This window comes from Pararge aegeria, chromosome 5 (assembly GCF_905163445.1).
Source record: "Pararge aegeria chromosome 5, ilParAegt1.1, whole genome shotgun sequence".
In the NCBI taxonomy this organism is placed as follows: Eukaryota; Metazoa; Arthropoda; class Insecta; order Lepidoptera; family Nymphalidae; genus Pararge; species Pararge aegeria.
In genome coordinates, this window is record NC_053184.1 from 19,255,644 (window position 1) to 19,274,377 (window position 18,734).

An 18,734-nucleotide genomic window follows, 5' to 3' on the forward strand; every position below is an offset into this window, starting at 1 on the left:
AAACTAAAAACTACTTCTGTAAGGCTCGTTCATAATCGCCTTATTCTTATGTCTTGACGCTGGCGTCTGTATTGAATAATGTCGGAAGTTCACCGCACAAAGCTCGGGCAAGTGCAGACAATGGGCGCTGCTGACCATTCCGACCACTTCCTTTATAATCCACTATCAGTGTGGTTCGCGACACTTCATCCCAGGACAGTGGAGAAGTTACAGAACAGATCAAGATACTTTTTTATAGTATAAAGGATTACGTAAACGATAAAAAATAAAGTAAGTAAATGTCGTTTACGTAATCCTTAAAATATTTAAGAAGCAACCTTGCTTCTTAAATATTTTCAGATGACAATGTGAGATGGTAATAACAAAAAGAGCACCCAGCTTAGTTTGTTGTAGGCTTCTTCTTAGACCAGGGTGCGTTTGTAACTCTCGTAGCTTTAGTTTTAAGTTAAAGAATATGTTGTCGCCATCACAACTCACTGTTATGTTCACATTTTGTATATAATCAACGCATCAAAAGTGACATCTATGTTCCTATTTGAATAAAGAAATATTTGACTTTGACTTTACTCGTGAGAAATGAAGCTAATGTAACTTGCAACGCAAATATCTTTATGTAACAGAAATTTGATTCTTCGTTATTACTTAGGCTAATAAATGAGACAGTTCGTTGGTTTGTCGGATATATCTCCTATCACCGGAGGGTAGGGTTATAGATCATTTTTAGGCTGTTTTAATCCCAGAAAAGTTGTTGCTAAATATATAGATCTACTCTGAAATATCAATACTGAACTTTGCTGAAATAGCCGAATAGATTTTGGTGTAATTTGTTATTACACAATTCTAATATACACGGGATACTTTTTTGTTTTAAATCCTAATAATAATATTAATGCAAAAAATAATTTTTCTTGTCCTTTTTTCTGACAAATAAGGACAACAACTTTTTGGTGCGAACCTACATTTAAATATTATTTTACTAAAGTGACACTAAGACATTTACGCAAGCGAAACATTAAGCTGAGCATGTTTTTGTGATTACTCTAGCTATAGACTGTTTTTTATTGTTCAATTTAGTTTTCTTACGTTGTAATATTTTAAATGCTTTAAGTCGTTAATGTCGTTCAAAAATATAGACTTTATCGGTTATATTTCTTTATTTCCTACCTACATTTTGACGTCAAGACTGTGGGACTTGAGAGCTATTATTCTGAATTCGAGTATAAGCTTCCACTTGACGCGGCTTCTAAATTTATGCAAAAATCAACATCCGCCCGTTCTTGCATATTTTCTTATACAAAGTGTTCGAAGCAAATTAAACCAGTTTACATTTTCCGTAGGAAAGTATTTATTCTAGTTTACAGCGCCGGCGGGTATCGCGCTGCAACCTGAACTTGGTTAGAATATTTAATGGAAATTATTAAAGGAACACCCACCGGGTTCCAGCGGGAATGAAAAGAGTTCAGGTAGTTTCTTCTTTGTAATGTTTTTTGCGTTAAAGGGGAATCTTGTTGACTATATTAGCGTCATTATATTTTAACTTTTAGTCAATCCATATGAATAAAAAATTTGACAGCCGGTTGGTGCAGTGGGCAGCGACCCTGCTATGTTTGCGTGATAAACATGCAGGTTTTTAGATTTTCAGTGTCTATATTATAAGTATTTTATGTGTATTATATTCATAAAAATATTCATCTGCTATCTAAGTACCCATAACACAAACTTCGCTTAATTTTGGGCTAGATGGCGATGTGCGTATTGTTGTAGTAGCCACGGCCAAAGCCTCCCAGCAAACCAGACCAGAGAAAATTCTGAAATTAAAAATTCCCAATTTTCCCCTGCCAGGAATCGAACCCAGGACCTGCTACTTTTAGGAATTTCATGGAGCACAATCAGTGACTGAACCAAATAAAGTGACCGTAGGTGATTGGAATAATCAATCAATCATTCAAAAATACTTTATTGCACTCAAGAAAAATAAAGAGACAAAAACAACAAAGGTACAAGTCAATTAAATTTGTGTAACAAAGGTGGCCTTATCACTTACAGTGATTTCTTCCAGGCAAACATTATGAGGAATTGGCTTACATATGAATCCTTATAGCGGTGCGCAAAACTCTAAGAATATACATACATATTAATAATTACAAAAACAGTACATATATAAAATAAAATACTATATGGTAAAAACTATACTATACGGAACTAACTAACTATATATACTAAATCCACCACTCATAAGAATGTTGGTGCACCCAATCATCTTAAATCTTTTATCATGCTAACCACTACGCCGACGAGGGAGTTAGTGTAATAAACATAACACCTGTAGCTTGAGTATTTTCATTATTATTTCAAAATCGCTTGTTTTATTGAATACTATGAAAATTAAGCTTTATTTGCTACTAGCTGTTGCCCGCGACTTCGTCTGCTTTTTTTTTGAGAGACATGGACATTAAATTTAGGTGTAGTTGTACTGAAATTCTTATATAAAAAAAAAATCTATTCGCATTTACAATATCTGAAAAGAACTGTCTGACCAGTCTCAGCTCCTCCTATCTCTTACTTTTGTAAGTAATAGTAATCGTTGTAGGACGAATCGAAATCGCATTGTTAGTTGATTTATATGCTAAAGGTTAACTAAGAACATTTTTATATAGTCCTCGTGTAAAATCGTCCTTTTCATCACCTCTCCCAAAGAAAATGAGCTTATCTCCAAGAATATGTTTCCAAAGTTTCCAGATGATCGGTTAAGTAGTTTTTGCATGAAAGCGTAACAAACAAACTTACATTCACATTTATAATATTAGTAGGGATAGGGATACTCCGTGAAAAACAAGAGAATCTGTATGGTGTTATTTATAATTTCTCTCCTTATACTCCACACGAAACCGATCTTCCGCAATGTATCCTCTACGGCCGATAATGAGTTGATATGAACATCTTGTGGTTCAAGGTTAAATCAAAATTGATCAGTTCAATCAGATCTGACACTTCTGGGAAGTATACAACGGGTTCCCCGAACGTCCAATTAAGCCAACGAGAGGGACATGCCGTGTTTGTTTTTAGTTCGGGTAAACGAGTCCCACATAGCCTCTGTCCTGCCCAAAAGGACAGAGGTAGCCATAAAGCTGTTCTACCACGACAAAAAAAAAAAGATCGGACATTTGCTCCTCAATAAGTGGTATTGCAAAGTTCTTGTAAAGCCACCATTAGAAGCAGATCTCTTTAAGATTGCCACGACCGGAGAGGCCAAAAGTGAACTTCTTAGAAGAAGAACATCAGCTTAGAAGCTTCAAAATACATGAGAAAGGTCAAATAATACACAACTACATCTCAAAGACGTCTAAACTCGAGAAAATCCTTTTATAAAGCTGTTAACACTTTCAATGTTTAGCAACAAAACATAAATCACTGTGGAAGCGCCTTTAGCACTCAATGTGATTACGTCGTGATTGCATAAGGCGGGTGCACACTGGCATTATCGCTATTGAAAGCGCGGGCGGTGCACACTCGGCGCTACATAATTAATTGCTTGTCTCTTGACCTCCCTTCCCTGAGTGCATAGAGTGTGTGTATTTTGGACAGTACATTACATTTTTGGATGGCGACCCGTGCACTCCTCAGCTTCCCTGCTTTTGATCCCAATTCCTATTGTACTAAAATATGGACCATACATGGATATGCATTTTTTTTTATATAATAAATTATTGAGGTCCGAGGTAATCTATAGAATATAAAAAAAAATTAAATACCACCATTCAGTTAAATACCTTCTACCTTCTTCTTATCATCAGCAAAGATTCTCTCATTCATAATACTTAACGATTTCATATATAAATACAGATATATTTCATCAGACAAATTATTTCATTAATCCAGCATATCCCATCACGCTAGTTCAATATGGTTTGGTGGAGTTTGACATTTATTATAACATTTTCATGATAACCAGAGATTGATTGCTTACGCTGTTTATTATTTGCTAACGAACACGGTTTTAAACTTAGAGGCAACGTCAATTCAATAACAGCGTTCTGGGACCTACTTCATTTTCAATAGTAAGATTCATACTTAAAGAATCTTGGTTCAACCCAAAATCCAAACAACCTACTTATCCAAAGTTAAAAAAAACCACAAGATTCACGAGACCGTTACATTTTAGCTCTCACTTGTATAAACTAAATTCAGCATTATTATAAATAATAATAAATAATAAATAAATTCAGGCCTAATACCCATATGACAAAAATGACAAAAATTCAAACAAAAAATACTGTGAAGATAAGCAAATATATACAGACTACGATCTTAAATCAATACTAACTTAAATAAAATAAAAAATTATAAACAGTATTAAAATTTAAAATTAGAAAAATATCAAACTACAATTACAAAATTACTAGTAGTCGTTAATTATTACAGTTAATAGAAGTAGTTAATTATTAATAATAGTAACAAAATTCAAGGAATTTATAATGTTTGAGACATTATCACAATTTTGGTAAAAAAATATAAGTCTATATCTTCCTCATAAAACGGTTGAAAGTTGGTTTCGTTTAATTAACTTAAAGAATATTGTTGAATTGAAAATGGGACACCTGAAATATTAAGTTGTACGAACTGTCAATCCTAAGAATATTAATGGTTCCCAAGGAGGATTCTCACTTTTATAATAAAAAGTATTAAGTATATTCACGCCATCAATCAATTTTATGTAATTACCATAATTGAAAGCGATGATAGCGAAGTGGTTAGAGTTTCGGCTTCCCATTCAAGGGGGCGAGTTTGATCCTCGGCAAGCATCTCTAGTTGTTCGGAGTTACGTGGTTTTATTTTTAATTTAATTATTTATTAAGGACACTAACAAGTTGTATAATATTCTACACATTCACTTATATGTACATCGACAACAAGTGACCATGACATTCACAAAAATTTAAAATAATGACATGTAAACACAGCGATCATAAAGATAGAAAGGAATGAGGTAGAAGGATTTCATTGAAGCATTTTTTTTCAAGTATGAACATTGAAAATAAACAACCTACTCAAACTTCCGTATCCAACTTCCAGCAGCTTAAAATACAATAATATTTAAAATCAGGGCAGGGCAGGGTGGGGGTAACTAGCTACGGCCGAAGACTCCAAGAGACCAGACCATAGGAAATTCAGAATTAATTTTCAAAATTTTCTTTTGCATCCGGGACCTTCCACTAAAATTACCTTACGTGGCCAGGGAGGTCATCCAATTACCATTTAATTATACATAAAAGCCATGTCTATAGGTTTATAGGTCTGCATATGTCGTCTCCTGTGCACAGCGACTATCTTGATTCAGCCAGCTGTCACCCCATTGTTGCTGGAAAGGGGCATTTTATCTAACGCTTCTCCATTATAAAATAAACACAAAAACTTAAGAAACGAACTTTCAATATTTTATTTATATTATTTTATTGAAGTAAAACTTCTTTATTGCGATATTCAAAATAATAATTTCGATTGGTCATATGTATATGTCATATACTCCACGCTTCTGACATATACGCCAGCTAGTGGCAAATTTCATAATCAGTTAAGATTATTTATTTCAATAAATAATAATAAAAGTTTTACTTCAATCGCGCGTAAAGGTTACTCTACACGCACACACTTTTTATTTATACTCTTTATTTACACACTACACGTTAACAAAACGGAAGAATGATAAATAAATAACACAAAGAAGCAGTATACAAAAGACGGCCTTATCGCTTATTAGTGATCTCCGCCAGGCAACCTTAAGATATGAAAAAAATACAGGTTGTGCATGATTAAAAAAACATACGAATACTAACAGTATTTAAATAAAAGTAGTGGAGATAGCGTAGTGGTGGCCTCGGCCTCCCTTTCAGGGGTTCAATGCCCGGACGCAACTAACTTTTCGGAGCTATGTGCGTTTTTATTTAAGCAATAAAAATGTCACTTGCTATATATAATGAGAGGTATCCCTACTGTTCGAAGAGGATGATATTAATCTTTTTTTGTACCAACTTGGTAGGCTCAAAAAAAAACATTTGAAACCTAATACGGACGGGAATGACGGCCGAATAGCGCAGTGGACAGCGAACCTACTTTCTGAGTCCAAGCCGTGGGTTCGATTCCCACAATTAGAAAATGTTTGTGTGATGGACATGAATGTTTTTCAGTGTCTAAGTGTGTATATGAAATAAAATATTTTTTTTAAATATAATACACATAAATACTTATAATATTATAAGTATTTATGTGTATTATATTCATAAAAATTTTCTACAGCTATCTTAGTAAACATAACACAAACTACGCTTGCTGTGGGACTAGATTGCGATGTGGATATTGTCACAGTATATTTGTACGTTACGACATGTTGTTAAAGGGGATGAAAAAGAGGGGATCAGCTAGTATATTGTTAAATACATATAAAAATAATATATATAAATGTTCTGTGTTTTCTCTAGATACCTAGACACAAAAATTCATCTCATAAATTCATCTGGTCAGCCATTTTAAAATGAGGTGGGTATGAATCTACCTGGGTACCTTAAGAACCATACATTTCTGCTGCATGTTATGTATACATATTATAATTACTAGCTGTGGCCCGCGACTTCGTCTGCGTTTGATTTTGTTTTTAAAGTATTCAGTATCGCTAAGCCTTAATTGAGTATAGTAGTATGACTGTCATGTAATTGTCAATTAATTATAGACAAATAATTTGCAATAGAATAAAATTGCAACTATAATTAAAGATCTAAGCTATCCTATCTCTTAAGTTGGACCAGACTGCTCACGGTGTGCCAATTTAATTTAAAATCGGTTAAGTAGTTTAGGAGTCCATCGCGGACAAACATCGTGACAGGAGATTTATATATATTAAGATTATAAATGGCAGTAGGTATACTCGACTCGATATCACGTTAGTCCGTTTATGTGTTAAAGAAGGACCGTCAAACAAACACTTCAGCATTAATAATATTAGCAAGGCTACATAATGAAAGCATTCAAACCGCAGCGTGAGGTATTTGATCGGTCAATTCCACGCATAATATCCTGAACTATGAAAATAGCTGACTGTTCAGTGCGCTGACCGCAAAGCCGATTGCACGCTTATATCGTATATGTAGGTAAACACTAACGTAGGTACGTATATACGTATTTTATTATAGGCCATTGTTTCTGAATTTCCAAAGGACTTTCGTGGGGTCTCCGGCCGTAGCTTCCCCCACCCTGTATCCTTTTTTAAATAATTTTAGCTGCTGATATACGGAAGTTTGAGGTAGCGGTTTATCTTCAACATCTTTACTACCCCATTATCGGTCTACTACAGGGCACTGGTTTCCTCATACAATGAGAAAGGTTTAGGCCGTACTCCACCACGCTGGCCCAGTGCGGATTGGTGGACTTCACACGCCTTTGAGAACATTATGGATAACTCTCAGGCAGTGGCGTGCATAGAGGGTATGCACAGGGTATGCAAATGAGTTATAAATACTTAAGGGTAGGGTTTTTATAACTCTTATCGGAGATTTCCTTCGATTTATATCATCTGCATACCCTGTGCATATCCTCTATGCACGCCACTGCCTCTCAGGCATGCACGTGGCCTCATAATGTTATTCTTCACCGAAGCAAGTGATATTTTAATGAGTTAAAACGCAAACAACTTAGAAAAATTATAGGTGCGTGCTGGAGTTCGAACTCGTTACCCCGAAAGTGAAGACGAAGTCCTAACCACTGGGCTATTACCGCATTCGCATTGGGCTATCTCCGCCTCATTTCAATATTATTGGTATTAAGTCATACGTAATCTCAACTTCAGAGTAACTAACATAAATCAATATAATGGATTCCCCCAAAGTCACGCCTTTATTCAATAGTACTATGTTTATCTGATCTATACATGGAGTGAGTCGCGAGAATTAGCTAGTATATTTACAGTTGCCGAATTTCTCTTTAATATTCGCGATATTATGAATATTATTCTAACCGCAAAACCGGGTGGAGCGAAGTGGTGACGTGCGCAATTTCCAACGCAATTTGAAAGTCATTTAAGGACTTGGAACCAGAGAGAGGTTTAAAATCTCCAGTATAAGTGCACAATTTTGTTATTTAAACTTTTACTCATCAGACTCGTCTGGCATTGAAAAGTACTCGGTGCGGATAAAAAAATACCCTGTTCTATTTACTTGTTACTTAATAACTGTATATTTTTATTTAAAATATATCATAATAATTCTTTATTTGGTTACTATGACCCATGTACACTATTATATAACAGAATAATAAAAAACAAAAACTTACATGATAAATATACAAAATTATTACAAATTAGAATAACATTACAATATTTTAATTTTAGCATTATATTTTTGGAAGCAGTCATAGCTCAGTGAGCAGGAATTTACTTTTGGGTGGCCAAGTTCGAATCCCAGCACAGATAGTTATAACTTAGAAGGAAAACATCGTGAGGAAACCTGCATGCCTGACAGTGCCCAATAATGTGCTCAAGTGTGTGCGGAGTCCACCAATCTGCACTGGGCCAGCGTGGTGGACTACGGTCTTCACCTCTTCTCACTGTAGGAGTGGGCTGGTAATTGGATTATATTACGATTTATGATGTTGATTATATTTTAGTATTGATTTTTAAAGGCTGTTATATAACTTTGTTTTTGTTACCTTTGTGTGGGATCAGTCAATCAATCTATTTGATTTTGCCAGAATACTGTACATGCATTATGTTTACATAGGTGTTTATTATATTTTATTTTATACTATCACTAGTGGTCCCTTGCGACTTCGTCTGCGTATAAGTCAGCCTTAAAAGATAGATATATGCTGTTGCGGACTTTTTTTTTAAACTTCTAAATTAACAACTTTGTCATAGGTATACATGATTTTATCGAAATATAACCGTTTACGTAGCGCACGCAGCGGAAGCTCAAGAAAAATGGACTATCAAAAACTGTTTTTTTTTTAATCGGACCAGTAGTTCCTGAGATCATCGCGTTCAATTAAATAAACATACTCTTCAGCTTTTCTAGTACAAGATGTGTTCTGCGTGCAAAAATTCATTATTATTTGTTCCCTTTTTTCGATATTAGGATAAAAGCGAAAAAAGGGAACAACAACCTGGCATTTATCTTTCAACTAGCTGTCCTGGCGAACTTCGTACCGCGGATCATTTTTTTTATGGATTTAATAGTTTATTACTTATTATCCTTTTCCGGTCTAAGAGAATTCAAAAAAATCAAATATCATAAAAATTGATCCAGCCGTTATTGAGTTTTAAATGGTGTTACTAACACAACTTTCTTTTATATATATATATATAAGATATGTAGCGTTCTTTAAGGGGTATCTTTTTTGATCAGTGTTATTGTATTATCTTTCCCTCCTGGCCATTTACGACATCCACGGCAAATGTGGAGTAGATCCACAATGGAGCAGTCTTCAATATAATCCTGTAAAATTAATTTAAAAACAATAATTAAAGATACTTTATACATTTAAATGCTTTTAGATTTTTCGGAAACGACAGAATTTGAACCTGCGACGGTCTTGGGGCCTGAGGGCTTTAACCAATAAAATCCTGGTTTGTTCTGACAATTTTTATATGTATTTTAAATTTATAAAATTGATAATTCCTCCAAGTGTAGGTAAGAACACTAATAAATTTAAAAAAATTACTAAAGCTACGTTTTAGTGTGAGAGGAACCTAAGCCAAACCAATCTATTCATCTCAATCTAAAAGTGCCAGAACTTATATCTGTATCACCATATGCATGATGTTATGAGCATGTTTATTACAAGCGTAAAGGAGACTGCACACACGATTCCAAAGAGAGATATGAAATTTCAAAGTCAAAGTCAAAGTCAAATATTTCTTTATTCAAATAGGCACATAGATGGCACTTTTGATGCGTTGATTGCATACAAAATGTGTCTAGCAGTGAGTAGTGATGGCGATAACTACAAGGGTTCCAAACGCGCCGTTATCTAAGAAGAAACTCACAACAAACATAGCCGGGTGTTTTTTTCTTGTTATCGCCTTCTCACATTGTGTATTTTCAAATGACAGTTAGAACAATTGTTCACACTCAAGCTTTTTTATCGCGTACGTAATAAATTCTTGTGAGATTATCTCTCAGGATTCAATATGACTACTCTAAATGTAGGTGTCAACTGCAAATCACTCAATCTCTAACCACACTGAAAAACCAAAGCAATCTACTTTACTTCCATAAAACTTTAAACTATACATACTAATATCTTAAAGCAAAAAGCTTGGGCAATATGAAAAGAAACAAAATCTCTAAAAAAATGTAGGTTTATTGTTCATACATTGTGAAAGTTCCCTTACAAGCTGTGTAAGAACATACGATTAATAACACAGAACATGAGTGAATCGTCAGCCTCAAGTGATTTATGATTTAGTTCGTGTAAGCGATCGAGCTTTCAAACTTTAGGTACATATATACTGAATAAGATTATTTTCAACTAACTTAGCTTAGTGGCTTTGTGAGCATAGATTATTTTTCTTTTTATTCCACTACAAGTTAGCCCTTGACTGCAATCTCACCTGGTGGTAAATGATGATGCAGTCTAAGATGGTAGCGGGCTAACCTGTTTGGGATTATGGTGATTCGACGGTAAAATAGAAGGAAAAGACGAAATTAGTTTAATGATTAAAATAAGCTAAATATGTTCTTATCTATACTTAAAACCATTAATAAAAGATAGGTACAAAATAATTAGCCTTAAAGCCTTAAAAAGTATTTTATTTTTTTATTCCCCCAAAAATTAGCCCTTGAATGCAATTTCACCCGGTGGTAAGTGATGATGCAGTCAGTGAAGATGGTAGTGGGCTCACCTGTAAGGGAATATTGTAGCCATACCCCTAATCGGTTTCTACGCGACATCGCACCTGTTCCGGTCCTAAATCACTTAGCGACACGTCTTTGTCAGTAACTAGCCACGGCCAAAGCCTCCCACCAGACCAAACCAGAGAAAATTCAGAAATTATAAATTCTCGAATTTCCCCTACTGGGAATCGAAACCCAGGATGTCCTACTTAAATTCACAGCGCTCACCGTTGCGTCACGGATGTCATCGAAAAAAAAAAGTGTGGTCAGTAGCCAAAATGTTGATATATTGTGGTGACTGCCAATTGTAAACTTTGAATAAAGCACTTTACCCGTAGACAGCTAAAAATAAATTTGTAAGCTAAAAAACATGAATTTAAATGAAAATAAATGAATTACAGCTCAGTCTATCAAAGCTATTTACCTACCTAAGGGCCATGCCAAGTTTTAAAATAAAAGTTTTTGTTGTTTCCTAACGAAGTTTGATTATTTAAGAGGCTTTCATATTAAGAAATTCACGTCGAAGTTTTTGTGTTCTAAATATTAGCGGTTACGAGAAAAGCGTGTAAAACAAAAGTATAATACAATTTTCATAAGCTAAGCGAAAAGTAAAAGTACCTATATAAGCTTAAGTTTGCGAGGTCGATATCAACAAAACTTAACCAGAATATTGCTTTTAAGAATCAATGATAAAAAACTTTACTTTTATTGTGAATCGTAATCATCATAATTAATATTGATATTAAATGTACACGTATAATGAACAAGATATTGGATCTATGGTCATGAAAGATTGTTTAAGTTTGTACGTACTTAGTATTTAGTAATTTGTACTTACGTAGTACTACTTACGCTTTTGACGGCCGATTGGCGCAGTTTGCAGCGACCCTGCTCTCTGAGCCTAAGGCCGTGGTTTCGATTCGCACTACTGGAAAATGTTTGTGTGATGAGCATGAATGTTTTTTAGTGTCTGGGTGTTAATATGTATATTCTAAGTATTTATGTATATTATATATAAAAATATTCATCAGTCATCTTAGTACCCATTACACAAGTTACGCTTAAATTGGGGCTAAAGGGCGATGTGTGTATTGTCGTAGTATATTTATTTATTTATTTTTATTTATTTTATTATTTTATTTATTTATTTACTTACGTAGTACTTAGTAAATCGCCTCTCGTATCACGTATAAGTTACGTAAGTACGAGAGGCGATTTACATCATAGACCCCAGTGGATCCCGCCATACCGCTGACTAAAATTTATGCCTAGTTAGTAGTGAGTAATTTAGTAGCTAAACGTGTCTGAACATCAAAAATTTTGTGGACTAAGTTAGTAAGTTGTTTAGTGGAGTCAATTTAATTTATTCTATTTTTTTCGGGCGTGTAGCACTCCCTGCCACTCGTCCGTGCCTACTGTTAGTTTAGTCGAGTTAGCTGCTGCAAAATAACTTGATTGCATTGTAGGCTGTTCGTCTTGCCAAACACCACTCATTTGTAAACTGGACTCGACTACTGTGCGGGGGATTTTAGCTACTAAACTACTTGCTAGTAGACAAAACTACTAACATAGTGCGAACTAGGATTTAGTGCCGTGCGCAGATGACTTTATAGGTGCGAGCGATCGCTCCACCCTCTGCGAGCGAGAGAGATACAACTTAAAATAACGCAAGTCAAATAACCGCACCGCGTTTTTCACGTTATCATAAGAGGAAGCCTAAACATATCCATCACAATCCTAACAATAAGATTAATGCTCCCTATACAGGACTCATAATCAACCTATGCACAGCGTCGGGTGAATATGAGATTCTGACGCCATCCTTGAGCTCGAGCCTTGTAGGCACGTGGACTAATCACCATCCAAAACCTCGTCACATCAATCGTCGCCTGAGCCGAGGTTTGGTCTCACATGAGACACCCTCAGGCAAACTATCCCTTCGCTTCTTCGAGCCCTAGGGTTCAATCTCTTCCTAGCAGAGCTTCATTCTGAGGCACGCCAGCAAGCCCGCGTTACGTGTTGCTCTATTTATAGATGTTTTTTTAGTCAGGCGGATCATTTTCTTGAAGACTCAAAGGTGGATACCAAGGAGTATTCCATTAGCACCGAGGTGTTCACCTGAACCTCATCACACTCATCTGGATTCTTCTAAATAACCTTGCAAGAACTGAAAGTAAAACCATATGTAAAGACAATCTTAATTTACTACACACATCCCATATATTACAGCCCAACACGGCTAGACTTCAAGCCTCTTCCGATAAATAAATAATAACAAATCATAAATATACTACGACAATACACACATCGCCATCTAGCCCCAAAAAAAGCGTAGCTTGCGTTATGGGTACCAAGATAGCTGTTGAATATTTTTATGAATATAATACACATAGATATTTATAATATACAGATAAACACCCAGACACAGAAAAACCATCATGTTCATCACACAAACATTTTACAGTTGTGGGAATCGAGCCCACGGCCTAGGACTCAGAAAGCAGGGTCGCTGCCCACTGCGCCATTCGGCCGTCTGTCAAAATGGTTTACCACGCTTGGCAGAAGGGATAGTGACCGCAGTAGATGGTTTTAATAGCAAAGAGGATACTGTTGCCTGTCCTCCACGACACCCGCGGGAAGTTGAGGGGTGGTGTCAACTATATTCCGATTTGCCGTCATCACACGAATAATTTCATACAAATCAAGGCATAACCAACCCGATTTAAAACCTAAAGATAAATCCAATTAACATGACGAAAGTAAAAAATCCAAAACTACAAAATCCGATCGAGAAGCAATTCAATATCATCTCCAGATACCACTATTACTTCTACTTTTTAATATTTTCAAGTAAAATTCCTATTTTCTGGCACGTGTTGAGTCTGATCTTTCTATCACCACCGATGGATTACTATTGTAATGAAACAGATGTGGCAACTGTTAATTTGACGAAGAATGTGTGTCCGTGTGTAGAACCGTTTTGGGACAGGAGCGTATTTACTGAAACAATGCAAACCAAATATGGAATATACTGCGATAGAACTTGGTTGATTAGCTTTGCTCAGAGCATGATGTATGTGGGACTGTTAATTGGTGCGTTGGTGTTTGGATTCCTTTCTGATAGGTAAGTTTTTAAAGTGAAAGTTGAATAATAGAAAAGTAGCTCAGTATCTAATAATCAATTTTTTTAAAAAGTTCAATGTTTGTATTAAACGTAAGTTTATAGAAAAGTCCTGTTATAGTTTAAAGGACTACGTAATCGTTAAAAATGCTTGGGTGTGTGTTATTGCTCTAACCAGGATGCTCTTCTAATAATTTTAAATAACAATGTGAGATGATGATAAAAAAAATAACACCCAGCTAAGTTTGTTGTTGGCTTTTTCTTAGACCAGGACGCGTTTGGAACCCTCGTAGCTTTAGTTTTCAGTTTACGAATGTGGTTATCGCCATCATCTCACTACTGTGTACTTCTCATGTAATATACGCATCAAAAGTTGCCACCTATGACCCGTACTTGAATAAAGATATTTTTGACTTTGAAACTTGGAACGTGGAAACAAAACTACTTTTAAAACTAGTGTTCTCCTTTACGCAATATACAATTAGTTAGCAGTAGAGCTTTTTTGTGACGTAGGTAGTTTGTTTAGCGAACGAAGTACTAACGCCATGCTCCCAGTGCACCCAAGAAGCATTGCTGTATTCCGGTCTGAAGGTGCCAGAGTAATGACACGGACATGAAAACTTGCCCCTCAGATTGATGGTCACTTTGAAGTTCACCATCCAGTAAAGCAATCGCCATCATCATCATATCAACCCGATTCCGGCCCACCACAGGGGCACGGGTCTTTTCCCACAGTGAGAAGTGGTTAAATTCGTTCAACCACGCTGACTCAGTGTGGATTGGTGCACTCCAAACACCTTTGAGAACATTACGGATAAATGTCAGGCATGCAGTTTTCCTCACAATCATTTCCTTCACCGTTGAAGCAAGTGATATTTTAATTACTTGAAACAGTAAAGCAATAAATGGTTTAAATTCCACGTACCGATAGTAGATACGCGCGCATATAAGGTTTTTTATTTTTCTTTATCTAGGAATAAATACTTACAATTTATTCGCCAAGTCGTTAGCAACCAGTGATTCTAGCATTTCATTGATCAATTTCTTTTAGGTACGGAAGGTTATCTATGTTTACGATGAGCTGTCTAGTATTAGGTGTCTCCGGATCCTTGGTCAGTGCTATGCCATCAGCTGCAGCACACATACTTATCCGCAGCATAGAAGGCATCGGTACAGGTATTTTCTTTTTCCATGTCGGCCATCTTCTTTTAATGTATTTAAGTCACTACATATTAAGAGTCTTCAAGAGTTCTTGATGAGTCTTACTTGAGATTAATGCATTTTTTGTTATTGAATGTTAAATTTACAGTACTTATTGTGCATGTCATCTTCATCTTCATCTTTTGGTCTATAGCACTCCATTGCTGGACTACTGATCGCAGGTTTGTGATAGCAGGAGATGACAGTAGTTCCACAGGGGAAGCTGATGTCCGTTCTCCTTTATATTCCTTTATTAGACTCTCACGACTCCCGTGGATGAAACAATTGTATTCCAACATGCCCAACACCGGTGGTTACTTCATCTTCCCAATATTAAACAGTTCAAAGTTCTACTTTAGAGGTTACAACCATCTGCCACGCTTTTAGAGACTGGTTAGAAACACCAGAAAACAATTAACACCAAGAAGGCAGAATTTGTGACCTTAAATTGATAGATTTTAAGCTCTATATTCATGTTTTTCATGTGAAGTTAAAATAAAATGTAATCTGATCTTTCACAGGAGGTGCAATTATAACTTCTTACGTACTCTGCATAGAATACAGTGGAGTAAGGTATAGGGAAATAGTGACAGCTCTGTTTCATATTCCATTGAACATAGGCCACTTGACTTTACCTGGCATTTCGTACTTGTTGCGGCATTGCGATGAGTTCCAGCTGGCTATCTCGATACCTGTCTTCTTCTATGTTGGCATGCGATGGATGGTAATGGAGTCACCTAAATGGCTCATGGACAACGAAAACATTGATGAGACTGTGGTTGCAATGGAGAAGTTTGCTTCTTTGTTAGTACTTATTAATTCATAAACTCCACGGGTCCTCTCACACAATAAGAAGGCCGTAGTCCACCACGCAGGCCCGGTGTGGATTGGTGGACTCGACACACCTTTGAAAATATTATGTAAAACTCTCAGGCATGCAGGTTTCCTCATGATGGTTTCCTTCACCGCTGAAGCAAGTGATATTTTAATTACCTAAAACGCAGATAACTTGGCGCACAAAGGTGCGTGCTGACATTCTAACTCGGCTCACCAAAAGTGAAGTCGATCTCCTACTCACTGGGATAAAACTCGTAAATCTACTTTAGATAATATGTATTATCTACAGCGAATTGGGATAAAACTATTCAAACTTGTAGAAATAAAATAAATCCCCGGTAAATTTCGATATAAAGTTAGTTTTGGTAAATTAGTCCTCGAGTTTTTGTTTTGATATTTAGAAGCTATTGGCTAAATAACTGGATTAATCTTTTTGTTTCCAGCACCAGAATTCCAAAAGAAAACATCAGACAGCAAATAGAAGAGTACCACGCCATCCATTCAACCAAATCTCAGAGAGAGATAAAAATCTGGCATTTATTTTATCACAAAACACTTATTTCAAACTTTATCTATATGTCAGTGATATATTTCTTGTGCGGCATGGGTTACTACGGTGTATCCCAGTATATTGGCCAAATGAGTGGTAACATCCATGTTAATGTTGCTTTATCCGGTGCATTGCTAGTGCCTGGGACCATAGCTTCTATATATCTTATCCAATTGTTAAATCGTAGGACATTCTTAATGTCTACTATATTTCTATCAGGAGTATTCATGATTGTAACTATATGCATCCCTTTGCGTTATAACTGGATAAGGGTTTTCATTGCATGCATTTGTAACTGTTTCTTTTTTGTTTCATTTATAATTGTGTTTCTTTTAGGCGTCGAATTATTTCCAACGTCTATTAGGAACTCAGTTTTGGGTATACTATCTGTTATGTCAAGAGTCGGTCAGATTGTAGCTCCTCTTATAAATGCATTACCAGAAAATATTTCGGGTGTTGTGTTTGGTGTATTAGCTTTAGTTGGGACATTTTTTTGTTACTTACTACCGGAAACAAAAGATATCGAGTTGCCGTCATCACTCGATGATACGAAAGTGTTGAGTCGAAGAAAATCACATCTGGTAGAGGATCTTGAGCTGAATCAGAATATTGCCACATCAAGCTCGCAACAATGATCGTCCACTGCTAGACTACAGGTTGGCCAAACGGGAGGTTTTGACCATAATTACCACGACAGGCAGACGGTTTGGTGGACACACTAGTACTAAGCTCTTGCAACAATGAGAATAAGTTGTAATTTTAAATTAGAGTAAATCTTTTTAGCATAATAATGTATTATATCTGTTGAAATAATGAGTTTTATTTGGACCAGTACGATATTTGTACACTCGCAATCGAGGAGTCGTTTACGACCATCGAAATCTTGAACATCAGAATAAAATGGATGATTAAATTAATTGATTTTGCAATAAGACCACCTTTGCACACAACTTTATTTTATTCTCTTTTTTTTTCTTGTGTGTTTCTTTTATTGTTTCAAAGTTTGTGTAATAAATCTTCTCAATAAATAAAAGGATCTTATCAAGACATAAAGCTAAAATTTGCCTGTAATTATAAAGCTCGGGTTTCTTGCAGAACAAATGAAAATCAGGTTACCCTCGCTTTAGAGTCGGGATTTACTCTAAAGCGAGGATAATAAGACCTAGTTTATTTTGACGGTATAGAGTTTGATCGAACTAATCCTCTATTGTGGCTATCATATGTACTAAGGCTACTGCAAAGTTCAGCGTTTCGAGAGAAGTGAAAACCTGAGTTTTTTTAACAAAATTAAACAGATAATCTTTTGACTTCGATCGCACGCCACTGGTATTCAGTGGAAATGTAATTCTAAGCTTTTTCTTATCAAAAAAAGATGTTTATGTCATTATGCCCAATAATGTTCCATTGGTGATTTATTAGAGATTTGAACTAGCGCGCTATTTCAATGCGGCGTGGCGGACTTAAAAGGGTTTTACTATCAAAAATTAATAACCGGGAGCAAAGATGGCTAAAAATGCTCTCTGAGAGTGGATAGTCAAAACAACTTTTTATTTCCGAGCTGTTACTGGAAACTTCTTGACAGTAAAACGAACGACATATTTTGACGAACTCCCTGGCGCAGCGTTGAGCGCTGTGGTTTTAAGATTGAGGTCCCAAGTTCGATCCCGGTAGATTTGGAAATTTATTATTTTCGAATTTTCTCTTGTCTGGTCTGGTAGGCTTCGGCCGTTGCTAGTTACCACACTACCGACGAAGACGTGCCGCTAAGCAGAAACCGATTTGGGGTTTGGGTGAAATATAACTGTCATACTTCCGGGTACAGGTTAGACCACTACCATCTTAGACTGCATCATCACTTATGACCAGGTAGGGTTGCAGTCAAGGTCTAACTTTTGTGTAATAAAAAAAACATAACGCACAATTTCCGGGGGACCGAACCCAAGTCCCAGTGATTTATAGTAGAAAATGCTAACCACGCGACCAAAGAGGCAATCACAATGCCAATACGTCATTAACATTCATTATAGCGGTACTAAATTAATTGGTTTGAGGTATTAAGTTAAATGATAGCAACTTAATATTCCTAAAAGTGTCCCATAACAAATTAGTCTAAATTAAATGCGAACAGCAGCTACTGGCTTCCATA

General features: G+C 35.9%; 1 protein-coding gene across 1 annotated transcript; it reads left to right on the forward strand.

Annotated features, from left to right (window-relative positions):
* Positions 1 to 13,625: 13,625 nt before the first annotated feature.
* Positions 13,626 to 17,347, forward strand: LOC120623986 (solute carrier family 22 member 3-like). Its single transcript, XM_039890284.1, has 4 exons — positions 13,626 to 14,004; positions 15,053 to 15,177; positions 15,723 to 16,005; positions 16,482 to 17,347. The coding sequence occupies exons 1-4, from the start codon at positions 13,631 to 13,633 to the stop codon at positions 17,221 to 17,223; spliced, it is 1,524 nt and encodes a 507-aa protein (XP_039746218.1). The 5' UTR covers positions 13,626 to 13,630; the 3' UTR covers positions 17,224 to 17,347.
* Positions 17,348 to 18,734: the final 1,387 nt, after the last annotated feature.

Coding starts and splice junctions, on each gene's coding strand:
- LOC120623986 (XM_039890284.1), top strand. CDS start 13,631: ATGACGAAAGTAAAAAATCCAAAACTACAAAATCCGATCGAGAAGCAA. Junction 14,005..15,052: donor TTTGGATTCCTTTCTGATAG/GTAAGTTTTTAA, acceptor AATTTCTTTTAG/GTACGGAAGGTTATCTATGT. Junction 15,178..15,722: donor CATAGAAGGCATCGGTACAG/GTATTTTCTTTT, acceptor GATCTTTCACAG/GAGGTGCAATTATAACTTCT.